Source organism: Chenopodium quinoa, unplaced genomic scaffold (assembly GCF_001683475.1).
Source record: "Chenopodium quinoa cultivar QQ74 unplaced genomic scaffold, ASM168347v1, whole genome shotgun sequence".
NCBI lineage: Eukaryota > Viridiplantae > Streptophyta > Magnoliopsida > Caryophyllales > Amaranthaceae > Chenopodium > Chenopodium quinoa.
The window spans coordinates 3,248,290-3,269,964 of record NW_018744113.1 but is presented as its reverse complement, the minus strand read 5'-3'; the positions used below and the strand labels follow the sequence as shown (position 1 = coordinate 3,269,964).

The 21,675-nt window shown below is 29.9% G+C and overlaps 3 protein-coding genes and 2 long non-coding RNA genes across 5 annotated transcripts; 2 read left to right on the top strand and 3 right to left on the bottom strand.

Moving 5' to 3' along the window:
• Positions 1-7,302: 7,302 nt before the first annotated feature.
• Positions 7,303-8,926, top strand: LOC110692591. The gene is made up of 3 exons (XR_002505489.1): positions 7,303-7,652; positions 7,809-7,905; positions 8,748-8,926. It is a non-coding gene; the product is annotated as an uncharacterized LOC110692591 (long non-coding RNA).
• A 468-nt stretch (positions 8,927-9,394) lies between these two features.
• On the bottom strand, positions 9,395-11,112 carry LOC110692517. The gene is made up of 2 exons (XR_002505481.1): positions 10,577-11,112; positions 9,395-9,755 (listed from the first exon to the last, which is right to left on the bottom strand). It is a non-coding gene; the product is annotated as an uncharacterized LOC110692517 (long non-coding RNA).
• A 363-nt stretch (positions 11,113-11,475) lies between these two features.
• On the top strand, positions 11,476-15,558 carry LOC110692447 (protein FAR1-RELATED SEQUENCE 5-like). Its single transcript, XM_021869442.1, has 7 exons — positions 11,476-11,575; positions 12,100-13,207; positions 13,452-14,454; positions 14,534-14,623; positions 14,699-14,782; positions 14,902-14,967; positions 15,053-15,558. Exons 1-7 carry the CDS (start codon positions 11,476-11,478, stop codon positions 15,533-15,535), a joined length of 2,934 nt encoding a protein of 977 aa, XP_021725134.1. The 3' UTR covers positions 15,536-15,558.
• A 424-nt stretch (positions 15,559-15,982) lies between these two features.
• Positions 15,983-17,684, bottom strand: LOC110692516. Its single transcript, XM_021869551.1, has 7 exons — positions 17,489-17,684; positions 17,261-17,395; positions 17,014-17,173; positions 16,783-16,911; positions 16,564-16,707; positions 16,250-16,450; positions 15,983-16,150 (listed from the first exon to the last, which is right to left on the bottom strand). Exons 1-7 carry the CDS (start codon positions 17,620-17,622, stop codon positions 16,037-16,039), a joined length of 1,017 nt encoding a protein of 338 aa, XP_021725243.1. The 5' UTR covers positions 17,623-17,684; the 3' UTR covers positions 15,983-16,036.
• A 101-nt stretch (positions 17,685-17,785) lies between these two features.
• LOC110692515 lies at positions 17,786-21,368 on the bottom strand. Its single transcript, XM_021869550.1, has 10 exons — positions 21,096-21,368; positions 20,810-21,016; positions 20,670-20,735; positions 19,781-20,535; positions 19,427-19,702; positions 19,155-19,331; positions 18,692-19,064; positions 18,547-18,609; positions 18,357-18,425; positions 17,786-18,134 (listed from the first exon to the last, which is right to left on the bottom strand). The coding sequence occupies exons 1-10, from the start codon at positions 21,181-21,183 to the stop codon at positions 18,004-18,006; spliced, it is 2,205 nt and encodes a 734-aa protein (XP_021725242.1). The 5' UTR covers positions 21,184-21,368; the 3' UTR covers positions 17,786-18,003.
• Positions 21,369-21,675: the final 307 nt, after the last annotated feature.

Genomic DNA, 21,675 nt, shown 5'->3' with positions numbered 1-21,675 from the left:
AATTCTTAAGTATTGTAATTGGTTGTGGTATGAATTTTTGTGTCCTATTTTTGGATTGAAATCAATTTGGTGAAATATATATATATATATATATATATATATATATATATATATATATATATATATATATATAATTTTTGGATTGAAATTAATTATGAACAAGACATGGAAAAAAAAATTGTACTTTCACAAATGATCAATAATTGATGGTGACACACTATCTCGGAAATCCTGGATCCGCCACTGTGTAGGGATATGGTTAGTTCAATTTACTCAAGTTGATATTTGTTTATTTAAAAATTAATTATTAGATCTAATTATTTTAAATTACGCTATAGGATAAGTTGATATTGTTTTTATTTTTTTTATTAGGCATGTTAATTGTTAAAGATATTTAATTTTGAAGTTAATAAAATAATGAAAACTCTATATTTGGAAAGGGCAAATTAATGTGAATATAATGATTTAAAATTCGATCGGATTAAAGCAAATGAAATGAAGCACGGATACAATAAATAGTTACTGGCTCGAGCGATGATGCTCTAAATCAATATAAATTATATTTATAATTTTGATGAAAATGTTGTACATAGCCCAAAGGGATGTATTTATGAAATTTATCCAATAGTTACATTAATTTGTTCGTGATTTTGTCATGTATTTCTAAACTAATATTAAGAAAAGATATTTAGTACTCATTTGTAGTCTTAAGGGCTATATATAGAATTATCCAAAAATTTAAAATCTATACTTTGGCCCTGTTTGTCATCGAGAGCTTAATTTAGTTAGTTGTTTGTATGAGTTGGTTTAACTATACCGATAGTTTTTTTAGAAATCTTGCATTAATGTATAAGATAAAAAATAACTTTATAGTTTTGATTTAATACTACAAAAAATTACTCTATAACTACAATTTTCTGAATTAATGGACAAAAATAAAATATTATAATGATTGAGTTCTTACAAAAAAAATATTATAACTTTTTGTGCAATTACTAAGGAGTTATTATTTAAGGGAAACTTGAATAGGGTGTTTGTACATATGAAGATTTTTTCAAGTAGACTAAACATTACTACAATGTGGTCATGGAAGGCGGTAATGACACATCAGATGACACATAACACTCATGTGGCACTAAAACATATTGATTATTGAGGGAAGAAGGATGAAACATGATAGTATCATATTGCCCTTTTGATTTTAATAATATTATAGATTACACCTCTTATCATATCTTAATATATAATAGTTTGATCAATTAATCCGTCAATAACTACATACTAAAAGACACACTAGCAAAAAATTTGGACGACTATAAACCAAAAATCATATTCTTAAGCTATTTTACAATTAGAAAAATTATTGCTCAAAATCTTTGCCTACTTTTGTTTTAGTTGTGTATTAGAAGTACAACTATAAAATCAACGTATCACATATTTTTATTACTCCTCGACTAATTTATGATTATAATATTTATTAATCAATAATTTATAACTATAGTATGTAATTGTAGATCACTGTGCATGATACGAGACCTAACCTAGTCTTTAATTATTTCCTAGTAAAACGTAATTGTAATACTTTAACAAACCAAAGGTAATATCTAACGCATGAAAAGCTTGATTGATTAGCCAACTTACAGATTGGGTCAATCATATTGGATTTATTACCCATTCCTAATTATATTAAAGAGATTTTAATTAAACAAGTAACGAGTAAATTACAAATTATTCAAATATACGTCCTTTGTTCTATTAATATTGCAACAATGGACTTTTTGCACTATTCATCACTCTTGTTTGACCATATAATATGATTTATACGTAAAACAAAATATAGTCATGTGGGATCTTGTTAGATTCGTCTCATATCAACTTGGTATAATTTTTACTCTTACACAATTATAGATATTTAACATTTAAAATGTGTTTTGGGATGCATAATTTCATCCTTGTCGCAATATTATTGGAACGGAGGAAGTAGTTAACACTAACTCGACTGATTTAATTCATCGTGAAAAAGCCCTAAAAACTAAATCAACCAACTAAACCTAGTCAAACTAATATATATCAATGTATTATTGAAGCATAGAGGGCTTTTGGTACAAAAAATTGAAAGGAAAGAATGAACTTGATTCAATTCCCTTTGTCTTTTCTTATATGTATTGTCACTTTTATCATTATCTTCACCATCACAGTACCCCCAAATTTTTCTACATCAACTACCTAATGATAGTTTCATTCCTTTCTTAATCTTCATGAAACTAGGGCACATATACACCCACCAACACTAATGCACCAGCAACTTTACCCTACCACCCACCTTACTAGCACCGCTCTGATCCACCACCAGAGCTATCTAATGACCATCTTCAATAACAACCAAAACACCACCCTAAAACCACTGGAAGATCAAACTCACTCGGACCAACCCACCCGAAAAATCACCCAGATTATACCGACACATAAGCACCAACGTCCACCCAAAAACTCAAGACTCTTATTTTCTCAAATTTTTGTATTCATACAAATTATGTAAAAGACAAGTGTCCTCCCTAGTGATGCTTGAGTGTAGTCTTTTAATTTTGAACTAAATTTCGTGATCTCTTAATAGTAATAAAAAAAAGGAAATTTGATACTTACACATAATATAGTTCACATTTTAGTAATTACCACAACATTTTTTTTAATTTAATTTTACCACCAACAAATGTTCAAAACATTAAATTTTACCACCTATTTGTCTAACGCCTCGATTGTGACATTATGATAGGCTCCACTAATTACCCCCATCTTTAATTTTTGTACCTTTTCTCGATTCTCACCCCTCTATTCTTCTCTTTTTAACTCTCTCACACTCTCTCTCTTCTTTAATCCTAATTTCTAAGCTCGTCCACCAAATTAATTCCAACAAGCTAATAGATTCTTCACTAATTCTCTATCTCAACTTTCTTTCTCAAAATTTAGTTTTCATCATTGTTTTCTCAAGATTTGCATGCCTAAAAGTTGCGCCTATTGTAGACACTTAAAAATGTCTCCCCAAAACCAAACCCGATGATGAACAACCTTTCACCGTCATTATTGGTCGGGTTGAGTATGTAATCTTTGGAGTGCTTAAATCCATGTTCAATCTCCATAAATTTCTTAAACCAAACTAATTCCTAGCCCATTACCCCATACCGTAACTTATTTTCCTCTTTTCGTGGCTTTAAATCCAAAATAATTCATTTCGTGTCCATTAAAATCATTCATTTCGTAACCTTTTTATAAAATGTTTAGACCAGTTTATTTTGGTCCATAATCTGGGTCCAATGGTTTAATAGTTGGATGGGTCTTGAAAAGATCGTTCCAACGGTATATTATAAGCCGAAATCCGAGTTATAACGAATAAGTTATGGCCAAAATACTAAACTGGGTCTAAACCGAACCTAAGCCCACCTTACCTACGACCCAATGATCATGTGGAGGGTCCAAAGGATTTAATCTTATTCCTAAAACAATTAGGATTAATTGGAAGCTTCTATAAGCTTCTAAAAGATCTTAATTATCCTTTTTGAAAAGATAAGATTAAAGAGTTTGAAATAGAATAAAACTCCTCTAGTAATTCAATTCGAATTGAAAGACATTCAAAGATAGTCAGAAATTATTTTCGTGCCTCACTGTTTTTATCTAATTCTTAGGTGGTTGGATAGCTCTTGAAATTATCTTTCCAATGATATATTATAATATTAATTCCGAGCTATAACGAATAAGATATGAATGAAATACGAAACTCTATCCAAAACTGATACTGTCCCACTATTTCGGCCATATCTTTTGTTCTACAAAATATTTTAATTTGATTCTAATTGGGTTAGAAATTATACTTCAACAGCTTTCCAACGACACATTATTTATATTATTCCGATTTCTAGATCAAAAGATATGATAAAAACAAAGACCGCAAAAATTGCTGTCTATCGCAAGAGTTTTATTCCGATTCGAACTCCATCTTTTCTTGATTCTTCGACCCTCTTTTTTCCCTATAAATAGAGGTCATATCTCCTCTTTTTCAATCATCAACAATCTTGATCACCAAATTATTCTCTCTTTCTTTCTTCTACACCAAAAATCATTCTCTTCTCTCTCTCATACTCTAAACCTTAAACTTATATTCCTCTCTACATTATTCATCCCTTAAGCACTCCAAGGAGTCCATATAATACCCGAAGTTCTATACTTAAACCAAGGCGTGAAAGGTATAATTAACTGAGGGTTTGGACCAAATAATTTCTAAATTTATATAATTTAATTTCCATTTGATTTATTTTTATTGAAGTTACTCACAGTTTATTCATGATATAGCAATTCAAGGAAACGCGGAAACTGAGTCATTAATCACTTCATTACTCTTATTATTATTCTTGTTGCTAGTACCATGATTAGGGTTATTATTATTTGATTTGACTAACGCTATTATTGTTGAATTGCTTCCAATATTAATGTTAATTCTATTATTATTATTTATGATCACCATATTGCATGTTAAAGAGAATATGTAATTGAATATCATGACTAATAAGATAATTTGGACAACCGGTTTAGGTTCCTTTTTAATCTTGTTTTTTAATCAAGTGATCACAATATATTAGAATTATATGTTGCATTAATATTCAACCAATTTAGTATAATAATAGTTTGGAGCAAATTGAATCTTTGTTTGTATGCCTTTGAGATCACAGGAATGCTTTTCATTATAAGAATCGAGTAGAGGCCAATACGAGCGAATGTGACTCCATGACTCACTTCGTACCATCATCCCCGATCCTCCTTTCGTGGTTCCGAACCATATGGAGTTAGTAATCTCATGGATTATGAATGGGGTGTAACCTTCACGGGTCAATCGTTGTTGTCTATCGTTGTCCCTTTTCGTGGTTGCCTTATAATGATTCGTGAATGGTTTACAAGTTCCTTAAAAACTTGTTGGCGGCTCCTTACTTCCCTTGTCCCTAATCGTGTCCCTAATCTTATATGTCAATTCCCACTTCCTATGAGTGCCAAGCATATTCACCACATGCTTAACGTAGGCGCGCTTCGAACGACGCCTACACCTATAAAACGTCCTTAGTTTTCCCTAGTCCATGAAGTGAGCAACGAAATTGAATACCAATTCTTAAAGTTCTTACAAATAGAAAATGGCACCTTGCAAGACAAAAAATTGCATCCTTAATTTTGTTCATCAATAGCAGTAATCTACGAAATATGAATCAATTTTACAACAAACTCTAACCACAATCAAACCCAAAATTCAATTTAAAAACCACTATATTGATTTCAAAAACCCTAATTACACATACCTGTCTTTTGAGTAACACCTAGTGATTGATTGGAATTTTTGCCCAAATTTACCGAGGTTTTAAGAGAAGAGAAGAATAGTGGAGTGAAAATCGAGAGAAGAGAGGGGAAGTGAGGGAAATTGAAGAGGGTGGTAATTAGTGTGGCCCACCATGATATCATAGTTGAGGCGATTGGGCAAACCGGTGGTAAATGAAAGGTAGGTTTTGAAGAATTGTTGGTGGTAAAATATAAATAAATTGTTGGTGGTAATTACTAAAACGTGGACCATAGTAGGTGGTAATTATGAAAATTTCCTAATAAGTAATGACGGGATACTTAGCTAGTTTAGGAAAATCTAGGGCTATTCAATTTAAATTTAAAAATAAAATAACTTCTATTAAAATAAGACAAGTTCAAATAAGTTAAGCAAAAATTTATAAGTAGTAGTATTATATTCGAATATGTTAAAATTTATTAAAGGAAAATTTGATAATTACCACCCACTATTGTTGCCAAAATTGAAAACACCACCTCAAGTTTTTTTTTTTTTTTTTTTTTTTTTTTAAAAAAAAAAAAAAATTATTCTACCACCTAGTTTTTCCATAAGTTTTCAAATTCCCACCTTTTTGCCGCATAACGTCATCATGGGATCCACACTTTCGTTTTCCCTCTTTCTTCCTTCGATTTCCCCTATTCTTCTACTCCCTTCTTTCAATTTCATCTCTCAAATTTGATTTCAAATACAAAAATTTCGCTAATTAGGTTATAATTTCTACAATATAACCTACAACAAACTGAATTGAGTAGTTTAATTAGGGTTTGGGTAATCAATTTGGGGGTTTTGCTAAATTCGAAAAATTAGGGTTTATGAATTCATTAATTGGATGAATAACTGGATAATTAAACATGTAATTGGGGTAAAAACATAATTTAAATGGGCAATTAAACATGTAATTCATAAAATGTTAGTGTTTTCGCCCCAATTACATGTAAAATTAGGGTTTATGAAAAAATTAATCACCACTACAATGTTAGTGTTTTCGCCCCAATTACATGTTTAAATTATGTTTTTCCCCCAATTACATCTTAAATTGTCCAATTAATCAATTAATAAACCCTAATTTTTTGTATTGAGCAAAAACCCCCAAATTGATTACCCAAACCCTAATTAAACTACTTAATTGAGTTCGTTGTAGGTTAGCTAGATTGTAGTAATTATAACCTAATTTGCGAAATTTTTGTATTTGAAATCAAATTTAAAGATGAAATTGGAAGGAAATCGTTGGAAGGAAATCGTAGGAAGAAAGAGGGAAATTGAGGGAAGAGAGAGGGAAAACGAAAGTGTGGGCCCATGATGACGTCATGTCGCACACAAGGTGGGAATTTGAAAACTTTTGGAAAAAACTAGGTGGTAAATTTTTTTTTAAAAAAGCTTGAGGTGGTATTTTCAATTTTGGCAACAACAGTTGGTGGTAATTATCAAATTTTCCGTTATTAAATGAATAAAACATACCATTAGTCAAATATTGTATCAAAAACATACATCTAATACATCAAATTTACTAAATAGTCTTATTTGGTTGTCTCTGCTTTATTTTTTATTCAGTTTCAATTTATATATCTTACCTATTGAAACATACTTACCTCCAACAACTCTATCCTTTCATTTTTTTTGTTGTCTTTATACATATGTTGTCGCATAATGGAGCTAAAGTTGGAATAGATTTATCCTAAACCATGGACTAGTGTAGACACCCATTTGTGTCTCCCCAAAACCAAACCCGGTGATGAGTACCTTTCACGTCGAATCATAATCGAATGAAACGAAAGTGTGGAAAGGTCTAGTGTTGTGGAAAGTTTTATTTCTTTTCTCTTCTCCCTGTTTTGGAAAACTTTATTTTAAGAAAACAGCCAATCCAGTTTGATTGGTCCATGATATGGGTCCAATAGTGGTGTAGTTGGATGGGGCTTGCAAAGACCTTTCCAACGATATATTATAAGCCCAATTCCGATGAATATTGAGTAATTGGTATACACTAGACCCTAGTGTAGGTAGGGATACCTACACCCCCCTCTAAATGATGCGTTTATCATGTTACCCACATCCCATAACCCACTAACCTACTGTAACTACCCACCATTCTCTCTAAAACCTTCTTCTTCATTTCTCTAGACTTTCTCTCTCATCAAAACCAGAAAATATGAACCAAAATTGCTTCAAAATACTACGAAATTGCTTCAAAATACTACGAAATTGCTTCAAAATATTGCTAAATTCCTTCAAATGTCTACATTTGCGAAGAAATTCAACAATCGCAACAACATTCACAGAAAGAGTAAGTAATTTTACTAAAAAATTTTGTATGAACCTATTTTTTCTACTACGTATTTCATTTTGAAATTACATGTTCAGAAACATAATCTAACTTGATTAGAACTATTTTATGCAAAAATCATTAAAATCTACTATGTTTTGTGTTTTTTTTTTACAGAACCGAAAAATATATTTCGAATTAGAGAGATAAAGAGAATGAGGATTCAGAGAAGAATCCTGTTCGTTGAACATAACAAGGCATAGTCTGAAGAAACGTAAGTATTATTTCAAAAACCTATTTAAACAAGAGTAGAAAAATTTTAAAAAAAAAACAACGAACAAAAGTCTCAAGTTGTAGATCTAGAACTTTTAAAAGATATTAAAAAGTCTTATGGTATAGATGTTAACATTTCTACGATTCCGAGTTAATATACGAACATATATAGAATTATAAATGTTCATTTGTATATTTGAATTTATTTGAGTTTATATTTGACTTTATATGCCTAAATAAATAATGTTCATTTTTATGATATGTTATGCACATTTATGAAATGCATAAATAATCATTCATTTGAGTTGAGAAACTGACTTATTTATTCTATCAAATCTTTTGATCATTTATGAAATTCATAATGTTCATTTACATATAAAGTAATGTTCATTTTAAAATATATGTTAATATTAGTTCATTTCAGTTTACATATATATTTATATGCCTAAATAACGAATGTTCATTTCTTTTATACATTATCCTCATGTATACTATTGATAATGTTCATTTGTATGCATTAAAACTAATATCTTACAACTAATCTAGCTATATTGTAGTGATGTCCAAAGTTACATATTTGATATAAATTTGCACATAGAATTGAAGAATACGTAGTTGTTTTGGAGAAGATAAAATGGCTTAACAACGCTGATTATACAAACTGCGGAGTATACATTATGAAGCATATAGAAACATTCACTACTAAACTTAATGAGAGTTAGATTTGTGATTTGAAACCAAATAGTGTAAAAGTGATAAATGTACAATAATGTAAGATATATTGTTCATTTATAAAGTAGTGTATATAATAATTAACATTTGTTAATTCATTTTGTTCAACAGGTGAACCAAATTAGGAAGCAAGGATGCGGAACTGATGCTATTTGAAGAAAAACACTAAATATAGGTTAAATAGAAGATAAGCAAGGAAGTTTGCAAATGAATAGTACATGTTATATGTTCATTTATGAAAGTGTATATGTTCATTAATGAATGTGTATATGATCATATCTTATACTTCCTCCGTTTCTTTTTACTTGCAACACAGCCTTGTGGCACGTGTTTTGAGGTCGGGTTTATGTAATGTAAACGGATAAATTATTCATTATAATTTTTACAAATGATACTTAACCCTATTCTAATCTTCGTGTAAAAATTATATTGATAAAATAGCTCGTTTACCCTCACTAATCATCTCCTAAAATTGCGTGCCTAAAAGGTGTGTTGCAAGTAAAAGAAAACGAAGGAAGTATATAGTTTTATAGATGATTTTTTTTGGAGGAAAATAGACTTATAGATTTTATTTGTTAAAAAAATTATTGGAATTGATATTTCATTTTAATCTTTATTTGTATGAAAAAAAATATATAATTTTTAGGTTTTATGAATTGGTTGTTGGTTCTTTACTTTTGTTCATTTTCAAATTGATAAATAATCATTTACATATGTTGAATTTTTTAAAAAAACAATATACTAAAAAAGGTATTATATAGAAACAAATTCTTATGTCTTTAACACTTGAAGAACTTTGAACAAGAGCACCTTGATCATTTATTGGAACCGTGGGAGGAATAACTTAAACATTTGTCGATTGAACATTTCTGGAATGGGGTTTAAACATTTCTGGATTGAAGTTTGAACAATCCTGAGTTGAAGTTGGAACAATGCCAAGAACTACGGGTGGAACAAAATATCTAGTTTGAGATTTTGTAGACGCATTAGTACTCTTGGATTAACTTGAGCATCATTTTTAACACCAGCACCACCTTTATTTATAGGAACATTACATTGAGCTTGAGCAGCAGAAACACCAGCAACACTTTTATTTATAGGAATATTTAAATCCTTCGACTGCAAAACAAATTAAATGATCATATTAAAATATATAAATGTTCAATTACAAACACTTAAATAAAAAGATAAGAAAAACAAAACTTTAGCAAGATATGAAATATCAGCTTTTTTCCCACTACACAAAGTTTTAATATACAATTATAAATGAACATAACAAGTTTCAAAAAATGATCATATTAAATCCTTTAAACACTAAATCCTTCGCCTTCAAATAAAAGTTAAATGATCATATTAAAATATATAAATGTTCAATTTCAAACACTTAAATAAACAGATAAGATCAAAACCTTAGCAAGATATGAAATATCAGTTTTTTTTCTCATTGCACAAAGTTTTAATATACAATTATAAATGAACATAACATGTTTCAAAAATGAACAATAATTAACAAATACAATGTTCAATAGCAAAATTGCACATGATCAATGTGGAAAATTTTGACACATAATATTATCAAGAAAAAATGGTAAAAACAAATAATCATATATGACATAAAAAAATTAAGAAGTACAAATGATAACACATAATTGATTAATTTTAAATATAAAAATGATCCAAAAAATAAATAAATAAATAAAAGCATACAAACAAAATCACGCAATTTTCAAACATAGAGCAATGAAATAAATTGAAGCAGCGAAATATTCATAACAAAGTATGAACAATCCAAAAACGTTCATCATAATCATAATCAAATTTTGAAAATTGAAGCAACGAAAAGAATAATAATACATAAATTAAGTTGAAATAAACAGAGCATTATAACACAACAATGTATTGATGATAAAAATTACAAAATTATGATTGTAATTACTCACATTGTTGATGAACAAACGAATCAATCAATCGAACTCTAGAAGACGGAAACCCACTTTCGTAATCACGATCGAAATTAGCAGATGAAGAATCAGCCATTGATGATCAACAACAATTATCAAAATCGTAGGAAAAATAAACGGCAAAATTAGTATAAAATCAAATGAAGAAGATGAATTAACTAGAGAGAATGTAGGTAGAAAAATGGAAATTGATCAATTGAGGAGAGAGAAAATATTGGATTTAAAACCATTTATATACATAGCTTGAATAATAAGAAACAAGGAATTAAAAAAATAAATAAAAAAAGGAAAGAATTGAAGCATGAATTAGCTTGTGAGTACTCCCCGCAAGCTACAAAACGGCGTAGCATCAGGGGGTGTAGGTAGACCATCCTACACTAGGATGTAGGGTATAATTTTCACGGAAAATTACATCTGAAGGTTGCCAAAATAATTGGGCCTTTAACCATGAAGCCCACTGACGAAGCTGGCAAATCAATTTGCGGCAACAAGCATGCCCGATCGGGCCCACTAGAAATCACGCCCAGCAGTACTTGGTTGAAAATTTTACCCTACACCCTAGTGTAGGGTGTGTTCCCTACACCCCCCCTATGCTACGTCGTTTTGTAGCTGGTATTGAGTTCTCATGTGCAGCTTCTTTCCTTTTGCGATTCTTTCCTTTTTTTTTTTTTCCTTTTTTTCTTTTTTTCTTTTCTTCCTCTTTTTTCCTTTTTCCTTTGATTCTTATTATTCAATTTATGTATATATATGATTTTAAACCCTATTTTTTCTCTCTCTTCAATTGATCAACCTCCATTTTTTATCTACATTTTTCTCTCGCTAATTCATCTTCTTCATTTGATTTTTTGAACGAATTCGTTAATTGTTACCGATCATCAATGGCGAATTCTGCATCTGGAGATTGCGTTGATTTTGATCGCGATTGCGAGCGTGTGTTTCCTTCTGGACTTCGTTTCGTTGATTCTTTTGTGCAACAATGTGAGTAATTGTGATCATAATTTTTCAATTTTTAATTATCCCTAATTTGTTCTGTTATAATGCTCTGTTAATTTGAACTTAATTGATGTATTATTATTCACTTTCGATTTTTGAATTTACTACTTTGATTACATTATGATGAACGTTTTTGGATTGTTGTACTTTGTATGAACATTTTGTTGCTTCATTTGTTGTTTCATTTGTTGTTTTCTCTGTGTTTTAGAATTGTGTGTTTTTGTCGTATATTTTGTAGATTATACTTTCAATTAATCGTTTATGTTTTCTTATTCATTGTTACTAATGTGTTTATGTTCAGTCTTAAAGTCATTTTTGATCATTTATTTTTACATTTTTATATCGATATTATGTGTAGTGGTAAATAATGAAAATATTGTTCAAAATATTATGTGCTGAAATTCTTTTTGCAATTGATCATGTGCTGTTTTGATATTGAACATTTTACTTATTTGTTATTGTTCATTCATGAAACTCTTTATGATCATTTATAATTGTATATTGTGCAGTGGAAAAAAATGATGATATTATGTATTTAGAAGCAGAACAGTCTGAATTAAAGGATAAAGAATTTAAATCTGAAGATGAAGCTTTCGAAGCGTATAATGAATATGCTTTTAGGAAAGGTTTTGGAATTCGAATTGGGAAGAGTAAGAGAAGAAGAGATGATTCTTTTTTGATGAAAAGATTTGTTTGTTGTAATGAGGGATTCAAAGATAATAAGTGTAAGAATAAAAGGATTTATGAGAAGTTGGATCATCGAACTGGTTGTTTAGCTTTTGTGCAGTTTCATATTGATCATTTAGGGGTCTATACATGTACAAGACATGAAATGGTTCATAATCATGCTATGATTCCTCCTGAAAAAAGGCATTTGATAAGGTCTCAAAGAGATGTGAATAAAGAGCAGCTTCTTTTCATTTCAACAATGAAATTGAGTGGAGTCAAAGTTACTGATTCTTTGAGGGTTCTAAAGAAGGAGGTTGGGGGATCTCCTAATCTTTGTTTTACTGCTTCTGATGCTTATAATGCATTGTCATCTGAAAAAGCTGCCCAAATTGAAGGATGTGATGGTAACCAATTGATTAAATATTTTGCCAAGAGACATGTGGATGAGACAGATTTTTATTATGATTTTGAACAAGATGATAGTGGTGCTTTAGTTAGTTTTTTTTGGCGTGATGGTAGGATGATGAGAGATTATCATTACTTTGGAGATTTGTTGGTTTTTGATACAACTTATAGAACTAATAAATATGGAATGATATGTGCTCCATTTGTTGGGATGAACCATCATGGTAACAATGTCATGTTTGGTATGGGTTTTATTCTTAATGAGCGCACCGAGTCTTTTGATTGGTTGTTTGATACATTTTTGCACTCAATGGGGAGGAAAAGTCCCATTACAATTATGACTGATCAAGCACAAGCGATTGCAGCGGGTATAAGAAACATTTTTCCTTCAACTGTTCATCATCGTTTATGTGTATGGCATCTTGAACAAAATTCTAAGAAACACATTGGAGCATTGAGAGCTTTGGAAGGCTTTACAGATTTGTTTGGATATCTTTTGAAGTATTGTGAAACTCCTGCTGAATTTGAATATTTCTGGAAAAGGTAAATTATTGTTTTTTGTATTTATTTTTTATTTTTATTATGTGATATATTTGATTATTATGTGATATATATATGAACATTTAGTGTTTTACATATGATCATACAATTTACTTTGTTATGTATGTTATCATAATATTATTAGTGTCCATATTGTTTATGATCATTATTCTTTATACAAATGTACATATTTTAATTTATATTTTGTTCATTTTTAAATTAATATATGATCATTTCTGTTATACAGGATGTGTGATAAATACAAATGTGAAAATGATGATTGGTTATGTGATTTGTATAAAATAAAGGAAATGTGGTGTCCTGCTTATTCTAAGAAGTATTGGTCTGGTGGTATATTGTCTTCTCAACGTAGTGAAACTACTAATAAGTCAGTTTCACAACGTCTTAATAAGACTCAAGGTTTATGTGATTTTTATCATGTTTTTCTTGATGTCATTTCTGAGTGGAGAAGTAAGGAAGGTGAAAGAGATTACAATACTCTGAGGGGTAATAGGCACCTAGCTTTTGCTAATATTGGTATATTAGTTCATGCAAGATCATTGTACACTATTCAAGCTTATGTTCTTTTTGAAGAGGAGTTCATTAGGGGGACAGCTTATGATCATGTTGATAATGGTTTGTGTTTTCCAGAATATTCATATCTTCTTTGGAGGCCTGGGAAGGATATAATTAAGCATGAAGTTGTTTTTAATAAGGAAACACATGCAATTTGTTGCACATGCATATACTTTAGTGAGACTGGTTTACTTTGTTCTCATTCTCTTCGAGTATATCATTTGCATTGTGTGCGTAATATTCCACAAGAGTATATAATGAAACGATGGACAAAGGCTTCCATGTGTAGTCATGGTATTGAAGAACCTACTTTGAGGACAAATGTTGTGGCTACTAGTGTTTGGAGGTCACAAACAATCAGAAAGTTTGTTAAGTTGATAACAAGTTGTCAGAATTCTTTGAATGCAAGGGCAGAGGTTGAGTGTTATTTCAATCTGTTAAAAGAAAAGGTTGAGAGTGTATCAGGTGTAATTGACTTTAGTGAACCTGTTAAAGAGGTTGAAATTGTTGATCTTGAGATCAAGAATCCTCCAAAAGCTAGGCCTAAAGGTGAGAGGAATGTAAGGCCTAAGAGTACCTTGGAGAAGCAGTGTAACAAGGCAAAGGGTAATTTCAAGAGGAAAAAGTCTCTGTACACTCCTTACAAAAGGGGTATAGGGCAAGCAGTTGTACAGGTATATGATCATTTCATATTTTCAAATTGATCATTTCAGTTTTCGTAAATGATCATTTATGTTTTTTTTTTTTAAATAGGAACTTGATGAGAACGGTTGTGCTGTTACTTATGCTAATTCTATTAGTGATCCCATTGAATTAATTGTTTTGAGCAATAAACGGGCTCAGGTAAATTCAAATGTGCCAAAAAAAACATTTTATTTATATTTTATTAATATTGATTTTTATAATTTAAAAATATAGGTCGGCTTAAAATCAGCTGTTGTAGAAGAAATTCCTTCTAGTTCTAAGGAATCAAATCATAGTATTTCCAATGATTTTGATCAGGTATGTTTGTTTGTTATTGATTATAAATTTATTTTATTTTTTGGCATTTATGATCTATATTATAATTTTTTTTTTATTTAATTTTTTATTTTTTATATTTTTTTTTGGTTTTTTTGTAGGCTACTGGTGAAAGCTCTCTTTCATCTATCATATCTATTGATGTTGATATTTCATCTATTGCTAAGGTTTTTTTTTCCATATTTGTTTGTATAAGTGTTTGTAACTGATCATATACTGGTTTATTAATGATCAATTTAATTTTTTTTAAAGGCGAAGGATTTAAATCTTGAAGGTGTTTCTGCTGTTCAACCTTGTTCTAATTTTGGTGCAAATAAAGGTGCTTCTGGTGTTAAAAATTACTCTCAAATTAATCCAAGAGTTCCAATTCATACTAGTGCGTCAACAAAATCTCCTGTTGTTATTCAACCTACTGTTCCCAGGAATGTTCAAAATCAAACTCAGAATTGTTCAAACACCAATCCAGAAATGATCATATCCAACTCCAGGAATGTTCAATCAACAAATGTTCAAGTTATTTCTCCTACGGTTCAAATAAATGATCAAGGATTTCCTGTTCAGAATGTTCAAGTTACTCCTCCCACAGTTCAAAGAAATGATCAAGGTGCTCGTGTTCCAATTCTTCAATCAAGAAATGTTCAATTAGGTTCTAAAAAGATTTCTTCTAAATATGATAGGTTGTTAGCCTTTTTTGATACAAGTGTAGCTAAACGTTTGGCTAATAAAGATAAATAATTAGTATTCCAGAACTTTATAAACATTAGACTTTTTTGTAATGTTGATTTAATTACTATTTTGTAATTTTGAATTTTCGATCTATTATGTAAAAGACATAAATATTATATTTTATATAGTACTATTTTTAGTATATTTGAACTTTATATTAGAATTTTATATGTTTTTAAAATTATACATTTATCAATGATTATTTAGTCATTAGAATTTTATATGTTTTAAAATTCTATATTTATCAATGATTATTTAGTCATTTGTATATGAACAAAAGTAAGAACCAACATCCAATTTATAAAACTTATAAAAAACTTTCATTCAAAGATTAAAATGAAATATCAATTACAATAATATTAAAATAAAATATAAAAAACTTTCATTCAAAGATTAAAATGAAATATCAATTACAATAATATTAAAATAAAATCCATAAGTCTACTTCTAAAAAAAAATAGTCATATATAAGAAATGAACATATACATAGTTGTAAATGAACATTTGAAACTACAAAGTTGCAAATTTTCTAGCTTTCCTTCTATTTGCTCTTGATTCAGTGTTTTCTTCAAATAACATCAGTTCTGCTGTGTATTGGAGCCTTAGATTTCTAATTTGTTCCACCTGTTGAACAAAATGAATTGTCAAATTTTAATTAAACAATCTTTACTGTTTCATAAATGAATATTATATCTTAAATAATTGATCATTTATAACTCTTACATTGTTTGGTTTTAAATCACAAATCCAGCTCTCATTAGGATCAGCAGTGAAGGTTTCCATATGCTTCATAATGTAAACTCCACAGTTTGTATAGTCATTGTTGCTACGCCATTTCATCTTTTCCAAAACAACTGTGTAGTCTTCAATTCTTTTTGCATCTTGATATCCAAGGTGTTTCATGTACTCTGCCAATCCTTTTAACTGATAGAAAAAAGAGAAAAATTGTTTAGAAGTTTGTATTGTGATGAAGACATGAACAATTAATAAAATATAATTGATCATGTAGTCAACTATAAATGAACATATTATCTCACCATCATTTTTGGTTGTTCTTCATATTTTGCTTGGACTGATACCTTTTTTGGTAGTTTTCTATTGTCAATTATATGAATTTTGTCTTCTATATGATTGACGCACAACAGAAAAAAATGTTGAGAAGTTGATACTGGGAAGAAGACCTGAACAAATTATATAATGTTATTGGACAATATATTGAAGGTAATTGAACATTTGTATTAAACAAGAATTAATACCTGTTTATATCCAACAATGCTGTCAATTTTATTCAACTTCAGTTCATTGTCAATTCTTTCTATGAAGGCATTAATTCTTGTCTTCATTGATGATCCTTCTTGACAAACTCTATTTGTGCACATAATGTGCTGTTGAAATACAAACAAACATATAGAAGTTAAATGAATTTTTAGCAATTATTTATCATAGGAAAATAGAATCAATAATATAAAAAAAGAAGAAAGACTAACATGAAGCACTGTTGAGAAATAAATCTTGTTTCTCGGCTTTTTATGATTAAGAAACCTTGCCCATCCATCTATGACACAATTTGTCACTTCAACATCATCTCCAAGAGTTTTCATTTCATTTCTATTGATGAGATTCAAGCCATCATAGTATAAGAGTGCACTGCATTATGAACACTTAATAATATGAATGTGAACATATTTTTATAAAAGATATTAAACCTTAAGTTTAATTAGTGTAAGTAATTACCTTTCATCTTTTCCACCAAGAGCAAAGTCTACTGCAATTTGGTTCATGGCTTTCTCATCTTTAAACAGATCCTTGTACTTGACCAAGTAAGGAGATCGGAAAGCAGGAGGAATTGTTTTCTTTTCGCGTTTTGGTCTTGTTGTTCAATATAAAATATTGTTAAATTAAGAAAATTATGAGGAACATAAATGAACATTTGAGTGTATATAAATAAATTTGAAATTATACCTTTCAACCTTTTCCTTTTCAGTTTTTTTCTTCTTTTCTGCAATTGACTTTTTCTTATCATCATTCCTGGTCATATTACATAACACAAATGTACATTTAGGTATATGAAAATGTTCATTATTATTTTTGAACATTTACTTAATATAAATAATGTACCTTTTTGTGACTTTTGAGGATGAAGCAACAATCTTCTTGTTTTCACTGAAAAGTCAAACAATGTCAGTACATATTAATAAAATAAAAGCTTCTTATGTAACACCCTGAATCATTTTCAATTCATAAAATGAAAGATATTGATTTAACATAAACCTATTGATTTAACATAAACCACACATTCATATTACATATTCAACAAAATAATGTTCACACATACAATAGTTTGAGAAACACCAGTTTCAAGTTACAACACGATAGTAACATAAGTTAAATTGTTCCATCTAGATATTTTATCCTACACCATTACATAACCCTAATAGTAAGACATGTCTTCAGGATTTTACCCCTCCACTTTTTCATCATTTTTTGTTTTTTTCAAAAACATCTTCCTTGTTTTGTTTTCCACCTCCAACTGTGTTTTTTGGATCATCACTTTTTTCACCACCATCTGACCTAGGGTCAGCATCAACCACTGAACCAGATCCTGCATCTAAGAAAAAATTTAATTAGATATAATATAATTTCTTTGTAAATGAACATTTGAGTATTTATAATTGAACATTATACCTGTTCTAGGCAATCCTTCATTATCTGACCTGGTGTCAGCATCAAATTTTGAACCAGTTGCTGCGTCTAACAAAAAAATACAATTAATAATGAATATTTCTTGTTTGTAAATGAACATTTTACACTTTTTAATTGAACATTATACCAGTTCTAGAAAATTCTTCAATTCTTTGTTCTGAAGCTGCTGAAGTTTTACCCACATCCTTTTCTCCAGCTGTATTATAAATCATCATTTTGGAGATACACTAAGTTAATAGTATTTACACATAATAATTAGAAATGAACATTTCTACTTAAGTTTATGTACATTATTATTAAATATATGAACATATTACCATTTGTTGAAATTATTGGTTGTTCAATTATATCACCAAGTGTTGAAAAGGTGGGCCCTGTTTCTGTTTAGGACAATTTAGACCACAAATTTAGAATTTTTCATATAAAAATTAGGATATATAGTCTCTTTTAGTTAGAATTTACCAATGGCTGGAGAAGGTGGAGTCAACCCCAAGCTGAAAGCTTTTCTGATGTCATATTCTTGTTCTTTTTCCTTTCCCTTTTTGGTTAATTTCTTCCCAGTCATTTGCTTCTCAGTTGTTTGCTTTTCAGACCCTTGCATCAGATTCTTCTCAGCTTGTGCAAGTGCATTTAGGAAATCCTCACTGCCAAAGAATTCTTCATCTTGGCTTAGAATTGATGGTTCCCTAGCTACCACCTTTCCTAAAACTTCATCAACTTTTTTCACCAAGTCATTTCCAGGGAAGATATCCTTTGCCTTCACCAATTTTGAAGAAAGCTTTGACAGGTTTGAACAAGTTGTTTTTACCAGGGAAACAAAATCATCCATAAAAACCTATATGAATGAATATTAAAAATTATGCAGTTGAACATTTCAGATTATACAAATGAACATTTATGTTAACAAAAGTGATCATTTTATAACCTTAGGACTTTCTTCAACTTCTGCAGCAATCCTTGGTAGAATTTTCCCTCTCCCAAATCCCAATTCTAATTCAATCTTCAACCTCTCAAGAACCATGTCTCTATTCCATGCAGATATGATAGGAATTGTTCTTGGAGGCCTTTTGTCTAACCTCTGAACTCTATCAAAATAGAACAACTACAAGAAAAAAGAAAACATGGAACAGAACATAAACAATAAAAAAAAGTGCATTTATTTAAATTTAAATGAACATCTTGTATCTAAGAATATACCATCAGAAATTGAAGAGGGCCTTTGTAGAACCCCTTGCCTTGCTGCTTTCTCCAATCAACATGACATTTGATAAGTGAGTCATATACAAACTGACACCAGTTCAAATTTTTTATGTTTTCTTTGTCCATCATAGAATAAAGAAATTTGAAATGGCATTGATTGTTTGATACACATTTCATCAAGCAGTTCACAGCCACTGCTAAAAAGTTAGTAATGAAATGTTCACTTGGTGGTCTGTTGTTGGTGAATTTATCATTTATGTATCCATTCACAATCTGCAAACAAAATGAACAAAACATTTATACTTTTGATCATTTAATGTATTTAAAATGAACATTTAAAACTGATCATACCTGACTCACTGATGGAGTTTTTCCTGACCATGATTTTCTCCATTTCTTCAGAAATTCTGCATACTCCTCACTAATTTTATCAGACTTTGGCTCAACAATTGGAATTTCTCCTGTAGGCAAGCCATAAACTACCCTAACATCCTCTACCTCAATTTCTATTTTTTCATTCTTTGGTAGTTCAAAACACTGGCTATTTTCTTCAAAACTTCCCAATAACCAGTTACAGAACTTTTGATCAAGTTGAGGTAAACTAATGTCAAGAAGTGATCCTAACCCTATATCAATAACTTGTTGTTTTTGGGTAGGTGTCATCTTTTTTATCCATGCAATGAACTTCACATGTCCTCCTCTCTTTGAAAATTTCTCTTCCTCAAATTCATCTTCCTGAATTTCCTCAACTTCATCAGTTTCTATTGCTTGAACCATTTCAGTTTTCATTTTCTTTTTTCTCCTACCTTCAATCTTTCCTTCATCATACAGTACCATCTTTTGCTCCTCCTTTTCAACCTTTGCCTTCACTGAATTCCCTTTCTTTGCCTGTTTCTTCCTTGGCTTTACTTCTTCCTCTTCCTCCTCTTCCTCCACCTCATAATCATCCTCACTGACAGGCTCTTCTTCTGCTCTATAAACTGACTCTTCACTATCATCATCACTGTCAGTAGAACTTTCATCAGTAGGATCTTGAGAGGGTTCATCTGATGGTACTTCTTGTATTTTTTTTCTCTTTCCAGCATTTCTCTTGGCAGGACTGACATCTGAAAATTAAATATATAATTTTGTTTAAGTATTGAAAATGTACAGTAAGCAAATGATAAAATGAACAAAATTGTTTTCTCAAATGATCATTCTATATATAGAAATTGAACATTTATAATATATCATTATATACCTGCTTTTCTTTTGCCAGCAACCTTAGAAGTTTTCTTCACTTCTTCTAGAGTTTTCTTTTTCCCACCTATATATTGAAATTGAACATTAATGATATACCATCATAAATGATCATTCTATACATTAAGATTGAACATTTACCCTTTTTGCCTTGGTCTGGAGGATATTCAGCAGGAGCACCTGCCATTTTTTTTATTGGAGTAGGTGCTGGAGGTGGTGCATCAGCTTCCTTTTGAATAGGAAAATTCCTTGTAGACATTCTTCTCTTCTGTCCTATTTTTGCGGTTTCTTTAGCAGGTTCAACATCCTTCTTCAGGCTTCCCTTTTCAGATTCATCTAACAGAACATCTATTGTTTTTAAAAAAATTTATGTTAGTATATTTGAAAGTGTAATATTTATTGTGTAACAGAAAAGTATTATGATTACCTTGGCTCCTTGTAATTCTACCACTTGGCACAACAACAAGGCTTTTGTTTTTGTTTTTCCTTGCAACCATTTTGTATCTTGTTTTCATTTTGGTTGACTGATCACTTTTTTGTGATGATGGAGCTGTCTCCTCACTAAGTTTTGTGGAAACTTTATCATCATCTTGATCTAGAAGATAAGTTTCATCCTCAATTTGAACAAAATCAGGTGCAATTTGTGCTGCATATGAAATGATCAAATATAAAAGATTAAATAAACATTTATTAAATTGGATGACAAATGTTTACTATATACAATATAAATGAACATTTCAGATAATGAATATGTACATTTTCCACTATTTACCATTCGGATCTGTTGTCTTTGTAGACTCATCTTCCACTGTTTTCTCTTTAGGGATTTTCTCCTTTTCAGGCTCTTTTTTCCCTCTTGTCCTTCTATGAAAATTTAATTAGTTAATATTTATATATTTTTTTAATCTTATTGAACATTCAATATTATGTAGATCCAATATGAACATTTTATGTAATAAAAATGTACATTTATAAATTTTTACCTTCTACATTTGTTGTCTTTGGAA